The sequence below is a fragment of the Nyctereutes procyonoides genome, unplaced genomic scaffold (assembly GCF_905146905.1).
Source record: "Nyctereutes procyonoides isolate TBG_1078 unplaced genomic scaffold, NYPRO_anot_genome, whole genome shotgun sequence".
In the NCBI taxonomy this organism is placed as follows: Eukaryota; Metazoa; Chordata; class Mammalia; order Carnivora; family Canidae; genus Nyctereutes; species Nyctereutes procyonoides.
In genome coordinates this window covers 19,084,091-19,097,810 of record NW_026575034.1, presented here as the reverse complement: position 1 = coordinate 19,097,810, position 13,720 = coordinate 19,084,091, and the positions used below count along the sequence as shown (strand labels likewise).

Below are 13,720 nucleotides of genomic sequence, written 5' to 3'. Positions count from 1 at the left end.
ATACCCAGGGCCTTTAGCTCAGGGGTCAGGTCACCCAGCCCTGCCTTTATAGGCCAAGCTCAAGGACGTGGGTTATATGGCTTCCATCGCAGGCCAAGGACTCTGACCCTGGGACGGTGGGGGGCCCCTGGAAGAACCTTCCTTAGAGCCCTGACCCTGGATTCCGTGGACTCAGCAGAGTCTCAGGTGTGGGAATACCCTCTGAACGGACTTTCTCTCTTCTCTGTCTCCTGGTATTCCTGTGCCTCTTGTTCTCCTTTGTGTTCTCCCTCTTTCCCACCACTTCTCCCACTTGTTTGACCTCCTTTGGGCATCTCTGCTCCTCACCTTCGCTTCCCACTTGTGATTTGAGTGTGTGTGTCCCTCCTCCCCTGCACCATCCCTGCTCTGTCCTGTGTGTGTGTGCATGCCCGTGCCTGGCTGCAGCGGACTACATCGTGATGCAGTTTGGCCGTGTAGCAGAGGACGTGTTCACCATGGATTACAACTACCCACTGTGTGCGCTGCAGGCCTTTGCCATCGCCCTGTCCAGCTTTGACAGCAAGCTGGCCTGCGAGTAGAGGGCTCCTTGGGCCCTTTGGGGTTGCCCAGCCTGGAGTGGAGCTGCCTGCCTGCAGAGACAGCCCTGCCTACCCTCTCTGTACATAGGCCTCCTGCCAGATGAACCTTCGGCTCTCAGTGGCTCCCTGGCCAAGGGAGATCTGGCTCCTCTGCCTCCACTGCTGGGACAGAGGACGAGCTGGGGGAGGTGTGTGTGTGAAGGGACCAGAGTGCATTCTTCCCATGCCCCAAGGTCCGCACACACATCCCCACTCTTGAGTTAGTATCTTGCTGCGATCATGTTTGCCAAGCTGGGCAGGCTTTACACTGGGAAGGTGGGAAGTATAGAGGGAGAGGAAGCACAACGCGGGGCTGCTGTGGCCCAGCCATCTGCTCAGCCTAGGGGTCCGGGACGGTAGGGCCCCCACAGTGCAGGGCACGGTGTGCATGTGTGTGTTGGGTACATCAATTTTACGTAGAAGGGCTAGGATTAGCTAGCAGGTCCTTTGCTAACTACAGAAAGTCTTCTGATTTCGGAAGGCCTCAGCCAGGCTAGGAGAAGTTACGGGGGTTTGGGAAAGGTAGATGAGTGGCAAGACCTTGTCAGGACCGTGGGGGCCTGGCTCTGGCTATGGGAATTGGTCAGCAGCTGAGGGTTCCCACCCATTTGATTCTCTAGGTTTTCTCTGCACAGAGGGAGTTGAAGCCAGAGGTTTTAGAGGACAGGCCCCGCAGGACACAGGCTCAGCATGCAGAACAGGCTCCTGGAACAGGTCCCCTGGACCAGGGCTATGTCAGGAGTCCTGTCAGCTGCCTGAGGAGCTTTCTGCTGAGCGACTCCCACACAGTGCCCGAGTCACCAGCCTCAGAGTGCACCAGGTAGGCGTGCCTGGGCCTCTAGCTGGTAGAGCACCATCCCTAGGACGTAGCATGCTCCAGGAAGAAGTTCTAGCTCCTGGTGCTTCAGCACCCAGGGTGGTCAGTCTAGGTTGTGGCTGCTGAGGATTTGTATATGTGGTTCTTCCAAGGTGGCAATGGGGCAGGGTAAAGAAGAGCAGGGAATATTTTAGAAAGGAGAGGTGGCAGGAGCCTCACAGTCCAGTGTGTCCTGTTAGGTGAAGCACATTGAGAAAACTGGGACTTGCACCGTGTCGCGTCACATCACTGGTCAGGGGCAGAGTTCAGAACTTCCGCTCCCTCAATTTCTTTGTTCCTCCCCTCCCCCTGGGAAACTACTCTCTGGTTCTCTGGCTTTCCTGGGACCTGGTCTGCATGCCCTCCCCCTTTTGCCTGATGACAGAGACTTAGAAATGTTGGAGCTGATGTAGGAAATTGAAACCATTTCGGTGGGAAATGAGGTAGTTCCCTACTGAAAGCTTCTTGAGCATCAGTTTGCTCAGAACTGCTCTGGGTGTGGCTTCTCCTCAAGGGCCGGCCTTCCCAAGGCTGTGGTCCCTTTCTCTATTTGGGTGTGATGGGTGAGGCGTAAGTGTTCCAGGGCTGGGCCTGACCTCTCCCGTCCATCCTCTTCTTTGGGTGGCACCCTCTAACCCCAAAGATGTAGGAACGCTAAGCCCTGGCTGGTCTGTCACTTACCCTGGCGGAGGCTCCTTGCCCAGACAGAGGTCAGAGATCAGTGGGAGGCAAGCAGTTGTTCCTCCTTTCAGAGGAGATATACTTGGAAAGGCTGTGTGGAGACTTTTTCAAGTCTACCTTTAACATTCTGTTGGGGCTCTGTATTGAGGTGGAGTTGTTTTGATCTAAGTAGAAGTCGTGTGTTCTCATTTCCTTATATTTGAAGATTTGCTGTGTTGAGTGCTTAAAGCAAGGATCTTTAGGATCTGTGCTTCTAAGCATGGATCTGGGAGAGGCCCCTCCACTGGTCTAGTCTCTGGACCACTCTTGGGGTCATCTGAGGGCTCTAGACTTTCTTATGCTGGGGCCAGTCCACTTCCCGGCGAGTGTGCCATCCTCCTTCTCACAGCCCTAGGCTGGCTTGCTCTCTCTTCTGACTGGGAAGAGACCTGAAGTTTAGGATGATGGAAACTAGATGTCTAAAGTCTGGGTCTATAATTTTAAAGTGGGACAGGCTGATTTTAGAGCATAGTGACAGGGAGGTAATCCTGGGGCAGCATGGAAAAGGTAGAAGCACAATGGCAAACTTTTGGACCCTGCCCTCTGTTAAGTACGCAGGAGAGCAGGGCGGTTGGATAGCTTGGTGGGGTCAGGAACATGGGTTGAGCTTCCCGGCCTGGCTATGGGGAAGGCAGCTCAGCAGCAAAACTCTGTTGGGCACTGAGTGACAGGCAAGAGCAGTTGAGTCACCTGCTCGACACCCATCTTCACAAGGTCTGTTCTTCAGACCCCCTTCCTGGTGATGCTGGTTTTGCCTGACCACTGGCCTCCTAGCCATGGGCCCAAAGACTCAAAAAGCTGCCAGGGCCCCTGGAGACCACCTGGGCTCAGCCTCTCCCTGGGAAGAGCTCTTACCCTTCATACCTTCTACCCAGATGCTCCTTGAGTGGGCAGGGGACTGGATGATGGGATGAGTAAGCCCTAACGGTGGCGGGCAGCTGGGGCCTGGGCAGCTCCTCTGTCACTGCCCCTGGGGCCACACTCCAAAACTCCACACCCTCTTTGCCCAAACGGCTCTTCTGTAGAGCAGTGATGTTCACTTCCCCACTCTTCTCCAATTCTAGCTTTTCTTTCCTTCTGGCTCCAAGGTGCTCTGTGTCTGTCTGTGTGTCTATGTGTCTGTGTGTACTTGGGGAAAAGGGCAATCTGCAAATCACCAACTGAGGTTTCTTATTACGATCATATTTCTAAGGATGAGTAGGAAAGGAATAAGGATGTTATGATCACCTGTGGATTTTGTTCATTTCATGCTCTTTGATCAGAAAGTAAACCTGGGAAAGTACCAGTTCTTTCTCCCAAGGGTTCTGATTAGGAGGATACCATCCAAGAAATTTTAGTTTTTCAGTTTCATTTTGCATTACTTGAAGAAATTGGTGTGTTACACATGCATGCTTTTGGATGGATTTGAACATACTCTAGTGAATGTGCCTTAAAAATCACGACACTAGTTCAAAAGGAGCAGGTAAAGGTCCAGAATCCTGCTGGAGACAGGTGTGAGAAGCCAGAGAATGTGAAAATCACTAGCTGAAGAGAACCTTTGGAGCCTGTATCCTTCAGTAACAAAAAGGGCAACAGCACTACAGAAGCAGAAGCTTGTCTGGAAATGGAGCATTTACCTCTAAGTAAGTCTGCATTTAGAGGCCGTTCTAAATCTAATAAGCAATGGTGAGGATTTCAAACCTAGTAAGTGCACGCTTTCCTCACAGCGGGGTCTGCAGTGAGCGGAGATGCTGGGCTGGCCAGGGCCATGGCTCTGTTACGCAAGCACAAATTCTGTCTCCTAGCTGGAGTCCCTAGTTTTCCCTTACCGCAGTAACACTGGCCTTCCCCCTCCCTAGGATTCTTTGCCCCAGCTGAGACCTCAGGATGCCAGGTGGCCCTCAGAGCACACTTTTCCAGATAGCTGACTGAGTGCTGTGTTGTGGTGCCCAGTACTGAAACGTAGCCACCCCCAGGAACAGGCTGAGGGATGGGCTCTTGTTTGAGTGTACTGGTTACCTGTCTTTCTGTACCTCCAGTTTGCAATTTTGTCATCTCAGGATATGGGGGGAGAGGCATAGCAGAAGTGTTGGGATAGATTTAACTTTCTGACCAAGTTGAGAGGCAAGTTGTCTTATAGAGAGCACTATTGCACTTAGTAGCTATGTGATTCTGAGCAAACCACATGATTTTTCTAGGTTTTTTTCATCTACAAACTTGAGGAGGTGGGGCTGTCAAAGCTTTCAGTAAGAATCAGGGTGAATGAAAATTGATCCTTGCTTTCATCACTATCTTTGGCTCATCACTGTGCCTTTTTTTCTTTCCTAAGAAACACATCACATCTCTTTCTTCTGTCCTCCTGCTCCTTTCCCTTTCCCCATCAAGGTCCAGGCAGATTAGGCCAAGATCCAGAGATTCCTGGAGTGTAATTTCGAGTTGCTTAGAAAGGGAAGCCTGACTCTGGCCTCTTTAATCCTGCAGAGTTTCAAAGGGGACTTGGTCAGGGTGGGCGGCACTTCTCTTGCTGGGAGCATCCATTTAGCCAGTTTTCCTAACACCTAGAATGTGTATGTCCATTTGCACAAGATTGTCTTTTCCTATTCTGGAGTGGTCAGACATTTTATTTTTGTTCAAAATTATCTGGAGTTTTAGACAAACTTGCAAAACTGTGCTTTTATTAAGTGACTTTTTGAATAAACTCTTTGGTATTCTTGAGCAAATGTATTTATTTACTGGTATGTGCAATGACAAAATTGGTATTTTCCCATGTTGACATTACGTATGTTGTAGAATTTAGTGTTTGTCTAAGTACAGACCATATAGCAACAAATTAAACTTGAACTGTTTCAACACTGCTGTGCACTTTTTTTTTCTCCTACAAAAGAGAAAACATTTCTTACCTATAAGTTTTTTCCTATACCATTCATTCCGTCTGTCCTAAGAGCCTGCAAGGGGGGGGGGGGTGGTGATTGGAAGGGCTGACAGCTTTAGAAGCACTATCACGTGGTGGGCTGAAGCTGTCCTCCTCTGGCCACATACCAGGCTGAGAAGGGCTGAAGAATAGTTAAGGATAGAAGATACTTAGGAACTAAACCGCTCATTCCTGCAGAGGGCTTCTCTAACCGAAGTATGCCCGGGGGGTGGGGACTGGTTCTTAGGAACAAAAGTAAGCAGAGTTGGGTTTTTTTTTTTACCCTCAATTTGGAGTTTTTATGTGGCCAAGATCCTATCATTACCATGGCCCAAGTCCTTGGCTCTGCCTCTGTGGGAAACCATATGCAAGTTCTTACCAGAGGTTTTTGTTGGGTTAGTGGTCAGGCTAAAGACAAATCTTTTAAATAGTCATGGCCAGGGTGACCATATATCCAAGGCAGTCCTGGTTTATACCTATTGTCCTGGCATAATTATAATTAAAGTTCTAACCTTTTCTCAAGGTGTCTTAGTTTGGACCATGGGTTATTCATCACCTAAACCATAGAAAGTAGAGAGAGTGTGGTTTTCATAGACCACTTCTTCTAACAGTCAAAAATACCTCCATTCTTCAACATGCCTTCCTTCCTGGGCCTAGTTTGTGGTTTTTTGGGGGTTTTTTTGTTTTTTTGTTTTTCTAAGATTTATTCATGAGAGACAGAGGGAGAAGCAGGCTCCATACAGGGAGCCCAACTCGGAACTCGATCCCGAGTCTCCAGGATCAGGCCCTGAGCTAAAGGTGGTGGTGCTAAACTGCTGAGCCACCGGGCTGCCCCTGGGTCTAGTTTTTTAGAGCATGTGCACCGCTAGTCCTGGAGTTCACAAGGCACTTTCCTTATGCTCCTATTATGACCAGGAAAGAGGCTCTCCTGACTGGTTCACCCACCTGACCAAGAATGGTTCCAGGAAAGGACCATGGACAGGAAAATAAGGTGAGGCCCTTAGTTCCAAGGCTATTTATCCCAAGAACTAGGACAGAGCACTGTGCACGGTGCTCAAAGATCACTGAGGACCTAGTACCTGATCAGGCTCACAGTTCAGACCATTTTTGAGAAGAAAGACATTAAGAAAAGAGCACACATGACAACAAAAGCCAGTCCTATGATTTTGGTCATCCCAGGTTGTATATACATATAATTGTTCTCTCTGAAGGACAAAATAATTTTGGAAAATCCAAAAAGTACTAATCTAAATGACTGATGAATACATCAAAATTTCTGAAATAGAAATATGCTAATATATCCCTGCTGTATAAGCCAACCAAGAGCTTGGGCAGTAAGAGCCATCCAGAGCTCTTAGTACTTCTGGCAGGACCTAGTTCCATGAGCCAGTTTCTCCCAAAGATCAACATTCAAAATAAAGACTTGGTTATACAACACCTTATATACCAGCCTCATAAAAATACCTGAACATCCATATACTTTTCACACTTGTCACTGTTACATCCAATACCACCTTTTCTGCCAAGAATGACCATTCTGTTCCTCAGCCACCTGGAGAAGTTCTTAGCATGCCTGAAGATCCAGCTCCCCAGGAAAGCTTCTTGGAAGTACTTTGGCAAAAATGATCTTTGTATTCTTGTAGATCTGGGTCCACATCTCAATTACAATGTAAAACTTTGTACAATAAGAGTAAATTAGCTAACAGTGAGTAGTTACCACGTAGGAGGTAGGAGGGCAAATGCTGTTTTACTGGCACTGATGATTCACATTCATTCCTCCTACCCACCGTGTGAGAGCTGGACTTCTACTCTCCTGCATCAGATGGGAGAAAGCCAAGGCTCAGCACAGGTAAGGAGCCGACAAGAGTCTACAGATAGAAAAGGCAGGGATGGAATCCTGACCAACATTTCTCTGCCTGCAAAATTCACAATCTCAAGCCCTTTTATAGTTAATCTTCATTTAAACAAATTGGACAAAGCTCCCACACTAAACTTCTGTTTCTTAAACGTAGGAATTGAGCCTCTGTTCCTACCACCTAGCTCTGGACAGTGCCTGCTAAATGAATAACTGAATGCATAAGTTAGAAACAAACACACATCTCTAATAAGGAACCATACATACTAAGGCAAAAAAAGGAACCAGGGACCCAGGACTCCTTACAAATCAACCACTTACAGTGAATGAAGGGGAAATAACAGGGAAAACAATTTATCGAAACAGTAAAGAGCACCTACATTATTTTTTTACCTTGGGCATTACATTACATCTAGATCATTTCCAGTACATTTTAAGCTGTACTCTTTAAAATGAATCAAAGGTTCTACACACGGATGCAAATACTTCTACAGACTCAATCTTCAATGACTTTTCTCTGTAACAAATGTTAATTTTAATAAGAAATGCCTACTAGTCACTGATGTGTTATCTTACTATGATCCCGTACCTTCTGACAGCAGTCTCTATGCTTATATGTGGGATTTAAACTTTTCCTGGCATCTCAGTCGACCAGGAACAATGGAATTCCAAAAGCCTTATCTACCTTTACATCATTTCTTAGTTTTCAAGTTTTCCACATTTCATGACTAGGGATGATCTTGGAAATGTGTCCTCTTTAAATTCTCAGGTCTTACATGTAAACTGAATTCACTCATCCTTACTCGACAGGATATATGGGTGCCATCTTATCTCAAGAAGACACATGACAGGTGGCACCTTAGAGATGAGGCCTTTAGTTTGGTCAAAATCCTCCCAGTCTTAACCTACCTCCTGCTTCCCTCCAGCTTTCTCAAAAGACCCAGTTACCTGAATATAGAATAGTCTCTTCCCCTGGGAACTGCTATATTGGTTCTCTGCAACAGACATACACTGCAACTTTCCTTGCGGGCTGGTGCTTTGTCTATAAGCTCAGTCCTCCTCATTTGTTTCAATTCATGTGGTAAGAATAAATTTCCCAGAGGGCACAACATTTAGAAATTGCTTCTAGGCAAGGCTTGTGATTAAGTACACGGATTCTCTCCCTAGCTCTGACCCTCTGGCCTGAGGGTCTCACGGAGGAGCACCACCCTTACACAGGCTTTCATGTAGCCTTAACAGCCTCCAGCATTGGCTCTGCAGGGCAAGGACTGTGTCTATTTAAAGCTCCCTCTGGCCACTGAAGGCCAGAGGTACAAAGGTGCTTCTGGGCTGACAGTTCTGTGAAACGGAACAGGGATAAAGGAAGCTAGAGATCCAGCAATACCAGAGTAACAGTCCCCCAACAGGTCTCTGGACACATTCCCTGGTGATCGGGGCAGCAACAGTGCTCCTAAAAAGGCCCTCACTGAGAAGGGGCTTCAGTTCACACAGCGGAGCGGAGGCTTACCCTGCCTCTGGCCCCATCATACCCACTAACAAAATGTTCTCTTGAATCAGGGGACCACTAACCTGCTCAAGGCCTGCAGAGTAAGGCATCTCGGACTCTGAAACCTTCACTTTTGCAACGTTAAGTCCTCATGATGTATAAACTGATGTTTGTTCACAGGTAAACCATCTGCTACTCCTGGCATGAAGAGTCAGACCTCTGCCCCTGAGTGTACAATAGCTCAAACATATTTACTCAGTGGATCAACTCTGGTGGAGGGAAAGCATGAAGAGACAGTGAAGCTGTACTGTATTCATACTAATTGCTATGGTGTTTTACAAGGTGACAGGTGTGTGAGCACCAGGAAGGATATATGATATCCATGGTAGTGGCCTGATTAGCTAAGATACTTAAACACAGAATGAAGTTCAGGGCACAGGGCCAAGGATGAAATCAGAGGAGAGAGAGGTCACCTTGGGACTAGAGTAATGGATACTTCCCCAAACCAGTAGTTTTCAACTCAAAACCCTGGGGGTTCCGCTTCCTCAAGGTGGCACCTGTATGTGCTTTATCAGGGCTGATGCCTAGGCCTTCATCTCTGAAGTCTTGGGCCCATACTTCCTTGGTGATTTCCTCTTGCTCAGTGTAAGTGTCTGCACTGAATCCAGCATTCTCTGCCAAGACTGCGGGATCCTCTTCTTCATTAGAACAGCAGGAACAGGTTTCTGGCTTTGGGTCACATGAGGTAAGAGAATTCTCTTCCTGGGCTCTGGGGTCAGTGGGTATTTCCCAACCCAAATGGTCTGATTCTTCACCTTCTAGGACTCCCATTCTTTCTGCTATTTCTTCAGCAGAGGGCTCCCTGGGGTCAGGGTAATCCACCAGGATTGTTTCTTGCCTACGCTTGATGCAATCTGAAAGGTCATAAATTGGATAAGTCTCTTCAGGGTAACCTAGAGAAAAAAGTAGCACAAATTTTTACAAAGAACATCTCTTCAACAAAAAGTATCAGGCTGTAAGAGGCTTCTCAGGCAGCAGCTATCCTATCCCAACAAATCTAGCCAAGAAACCTCTAAGATGACTAGCAGTTCTACAGTTTTACTTGAGTAAATCCTTAGTGCTCTGGAACACTATCCCAGTGTTTTCTGAAATACAACAGCTCAGAAGAAAATTCCTTCTTAAGTGCAGGTTGGTTAGGGCAGAAGAGACATCTCACCCCTCTGGCTTCTGCAGTAGTGATGAAGATTAAAAGCAACATGAGTCTTCAGTTAAAAAAAAAAAAAAGTTCTGAACACCAGATGGAGAGAGCATAGCTCAAGGCTAATGTTTATAATTTCTATTTGGATCCATTTCCAAATCTTCCTGGGGCAGGGAGAAGACGACGACTAAGCTCTTTGAAAAGAAATACCATGAAGGCTTCTACTAATCGAAACAACTGAAATGGCTCGCAAGTGTCAGAAAGAGCAAGCACACTTCAGCAAGACCTGCCCAAGGTCCCGAAGGACAAGCCCCACGCTTCCATAAGACAGAATTCCCATTGTTGGCTTCTTAGTCTTCACAAAATGGGACAAAAGACGACAACAAACCGGTAAACAAAATGAGTAATACTGGTGCTGAATCCCAGCTATGATAATGAGGAAAGACGAAATGTTGCCAAATTAAAGAATGAAATGAAATAAATCTGTGTCAGCCAAGCTGCGCCCAAGCGGCAGATGGGCCTCGCTGGAGCTCATATGCCAGTGCTGGCAACAGCAGCTATGCATCCTACACAATGTAAAAGAAAGGAGAATTTAAAATCCATTTGCGCATTATGATAATTGGCAAGTTCAACCCTAATGCAAACTACTCTTTGCCTGCAAATTCTGAAAAGCAGAAGTCTTTTTTGATGCAGTGTAGTGTGTGTGGAGAGACATATTTTAACAACATTTACTGGTGGTTTTTTTTTTCTGATTATAAGGCATACAGACTCATTGTAAAAAAAATTTTAAAAACAAAGTTTTAAAAAGAAAACACAAATCACCCAGAATCCCATCACTGATAACAATTTGTCATGTTACTTCTGGCCTTTTTATCATATATAAACATACTATGTGTAAAATGTTATACCCTGATTTTTTCATTCAACTTCTATCATGAGCATTTCTCCATACCATTAGGCATTTTAAAATTGGCTGCAAAATATCCCATCATACGGCTACATAACTGACATGACTGGCCATGCTTCTTATATAAAACATGTAGATTGTCTCCAATTTCCCCTTATTCTAAATAACATGGAAGTTAAGATCTGAATATACATCTATGTTCATTTCCCTATTTCTTTAAGATATACCACTAGAAATGTAAGAACCAATGGGACTAGACCTTTTCAAAGCCTGTTTTCACACTCCACCAAATTACTTTCCAGAAAAATGTATACTTTTAGTCCTACCAGTGATGTAAAAAACTGTCCATCTTATCACACCCTCATCATCACTGCCAGTAGCATGTGAAGAATCTCGCTGAGTCAGTCTCAGTTCACTTGCTTATTAACTCACTGTGGACAGAATGCTAGGTAAAACAGAGCTTAGCCACCCAAGGCCCTCACAGCCTCCTTGGTCAAGGGCAGGGGCTGGAGAAGCTTACTTGCTGGACTTGCTGCAAAATGGACTGAATACGTAAGAGAAGTCCATTTTCTGACATGTTCCTGCCTTCTCCCCACACCAAGGACAAAGCTTACCTTTGAAGTCCCATGGCTATCTGCTTTGGCTTAAGAGGGGAAGACCTGCTGAAGAAAACCAGTGACTCACAAATGGGCTGCTGAGGTATCCCATTTTCAGCCAACATCACTGGTTATTCAAGAACTTCATTAAAAATATGAGCAAGCTACAAAACTCATTGATCCTATGAAGAAGTCAGCAAGGGAACCAAACTAAGTAAACTATGTAAACAGCCCCTAAAAAAAAAGTCAATGTTGGAAACAGGAATTAATATCAATCAACTTGTAATTGATATTCCCAGCAATCAAAATACTACCAATACTGATTAAAACCCAACCAGGCTTCAATATAAAAAGGGGAGCAAATAGAAAATGAGAGTTATTAGAAATAGAAAATCTTTAAACTTGAGAAAGGGAGAAAATAGATTAAAATGGGCATGGATGGCTAAAAGCCAAATTAGTATATTAGAAATCCAACTACAGAAATTCTTTTTTTAAAAAATAAGAAATAAATAAAAATTAAAATTAAAAAAATAAAAAGAAATTCTTTTAAGACAGAGGTAAAAATGACAAAGAAATGGAAATTGTGAGAAAAAATAGACTACACTGAAAACTGTTCCAGGAGGGATCCCTGGGTGGCACAGCGGTTTAGCGCCTGCCTTTGGCCCAGGGCGCGATCCTGGAGACCTGGGATCGAATCCCACGTCGGGCTCCCAGTGTATGGAGCCTGCTTCTCCCTTTGCCTGTGTCTCTGCCCCTCTCTCTCTCTCTCTCTCTCTCTGTGTGTGTGTGACTATCATAAAAAAATAAAAATTAAAAAAAATAAATAAATAAAAAACACTGTTCCAGGATATCCAATCTCAGAGTTACCGGAATTCCAGAATGAGGGCATAGTAGGTTAAATGGAAGCAATAATCAAAAAAAAATAAAAAATAAAAAAATAAAAAAATTAAAAAAGATCCTTTAGCTGAAGAAAAACTCGTCTTCACATGGAAAAGACTCACTAAATGCTAGGCAAAAATACTACGAAAAATCCACACACTCATACACACTCAGATATAGGCCAATGAACTTGCCCAAATTCAAATGTTTAAGTATTAAAAGATGATAAGCTTCCTGGAGATCCCTGGGTGGCTCAGTGGTTTGGCTCCCGCCTTCTACTCAGGGCGTGACCTTGGAGTCCCGGGATCGGGTCCCACATCGAGCTCCCTGCATGGAGCCTGCTTCTGTCTCTGCCTCTCTCTCTCTCTCTCTCTCTCTCTCTCATGAATAAATAAAATCTTAAAAAAATAAAAATAATAAAATAAAAGATTATAAGTTTCCAGCCAGAAAACAAATTAGCTGACTAAAAGCAGATTGCCTATTGAGAAAAAGAATCAGACTGTGCTAAGATTTCTCATTTTCAACATCAAATGAAAGATAATATAGCAATGTTTTCAGACTTATAAAAAAATTGCATGATCAAATAATTATTTGTATAAAAGTGAAAACCGGTATGTGTAGATATCCAAGTACTCAAAGTACACCAATCTATAAGGGGTTACTTGAGAGGGTAGGAAGTGGAGGTACTTAAGAACACTGACAAATACAAAAAAATAAAATAATTTGAGCAAAAACATACCATATGTGAGAAAGTGGTGAATGATGAAGAATTACCAATGTAAACTAATTATTGATAATGTGATTAGAACTTTAATGCCATTGTTGAATACTTAAAATAGGCTATATAAAATTCTACATAATTTCAACAACCTTAAGAGTCAGACAGAAAATAAATGTGATGAAGATTTTACCTTATTTGGGAATAAGGTATACAAAAAGATTTGCAATTTGAAGGAGAAAAATTCCAAATTTCCATTTCTTTGATTACTAAGAGAGACTGAAAGACTTTTTAATGTTTTACAGTAGGGTGCATTTTTTTTTTCTTTTCTGTACTGCTTACAAAGGAGGAGATCAGTTTATAAAGTATAGAACTCCTTATATACTAAAGATACCAACTTTTTAGTCATTTGTCACATATTTTTCTAGTTTAGTGTTGGCTTTAAATTGTATGGTATTGGGATCCCTGGGTGGCGCAGCGGTTTGGCGCCTGCCTTTGGCCCAGGGCGCGATCCTGGAGACCTGGGATCGAATCCCACGTCGGGCTCCCGGTGCATGGAGCCTGCTTCTCCCTCTGCCTGTATCTCTGCTTCTCTCTCTCTCTCTCTCTCTCTCTCTCTCTCTCTCTGTGACTATCATAAATAAATTTAAAAAAATAAAATAAATTGTATGGTATTTTCTAGTCTATAGAAAGTAAAGGTTTTATATATTCAGGCTACATTATCGTTTCCCTTAAAATTTTCTTCATTGCTTTTAAAAAATGTAATTGTAGATTCACCTATAGTTGTAAAAAAAAAAATCCTGCATGCCCTTTACCCAGTTAATATCTTTCTAAACTACATGACAGAACCACAACTAGGACATTAATATTGATAGTTAATACACAGAACATAGCTATCACCACCACCAGGATCCTGTATGCTCTTTCACTGCCACACCTACTCTGGCCTACCCCTATTTCCTCCTTAAACCTTTGGCAACTACCAGTCTGTTCTCCATCTCTATTTTGCCATTTCA

The 13,720-nt window shown here is 44.3% G+C and overlaps 2 protein-coding genes across 3 annotated transcripts in view; one reads left to right on the top strand and one right to left on the bottom strand.

Moving 5' to 3' along the window:
• TUB (TUB bipartite transcription factor) overlaps positions 1-5,004 on the top strand; it is a 62,843-nt gene extending 57,839 nt beyond the window's left edge. For both annotated transcript variants that reach the window (XM_055317909.1, XM_055317907.1), the window contains exon 12: positions 427-5,004. In XM_055317909.1, coding sequence (XP_055173884.1) covers positions 427-560 — 134 coding nt within the window. In that variant the 3' untranslated portion in view covers positions 561-5,004. The remainder of the gene's footprint in view (positions 1-426) is intronic.
• Positions 5,005-5,144: 140 nt separating this feature from the next.
• Positions 5,145-13,720, bottom strand: part of RIC3 (RIC3 acetylcholine receptor chaperone) — a 53,214-nt gene continuing 44,638 nt past the window's right edge. Inside the window, exon 6 of the mRNA XM_055317910.1 lies at positions 5,145-9,359. Coding sequence (XP_055173885.1) covers positions 8,887-9,359 — 473 coding nt within the window. The 3' untranslated portion in view covers positions 5,145-8,886. The remainder of the gene's footprint in view (positions 9,360-13,720) is intronic.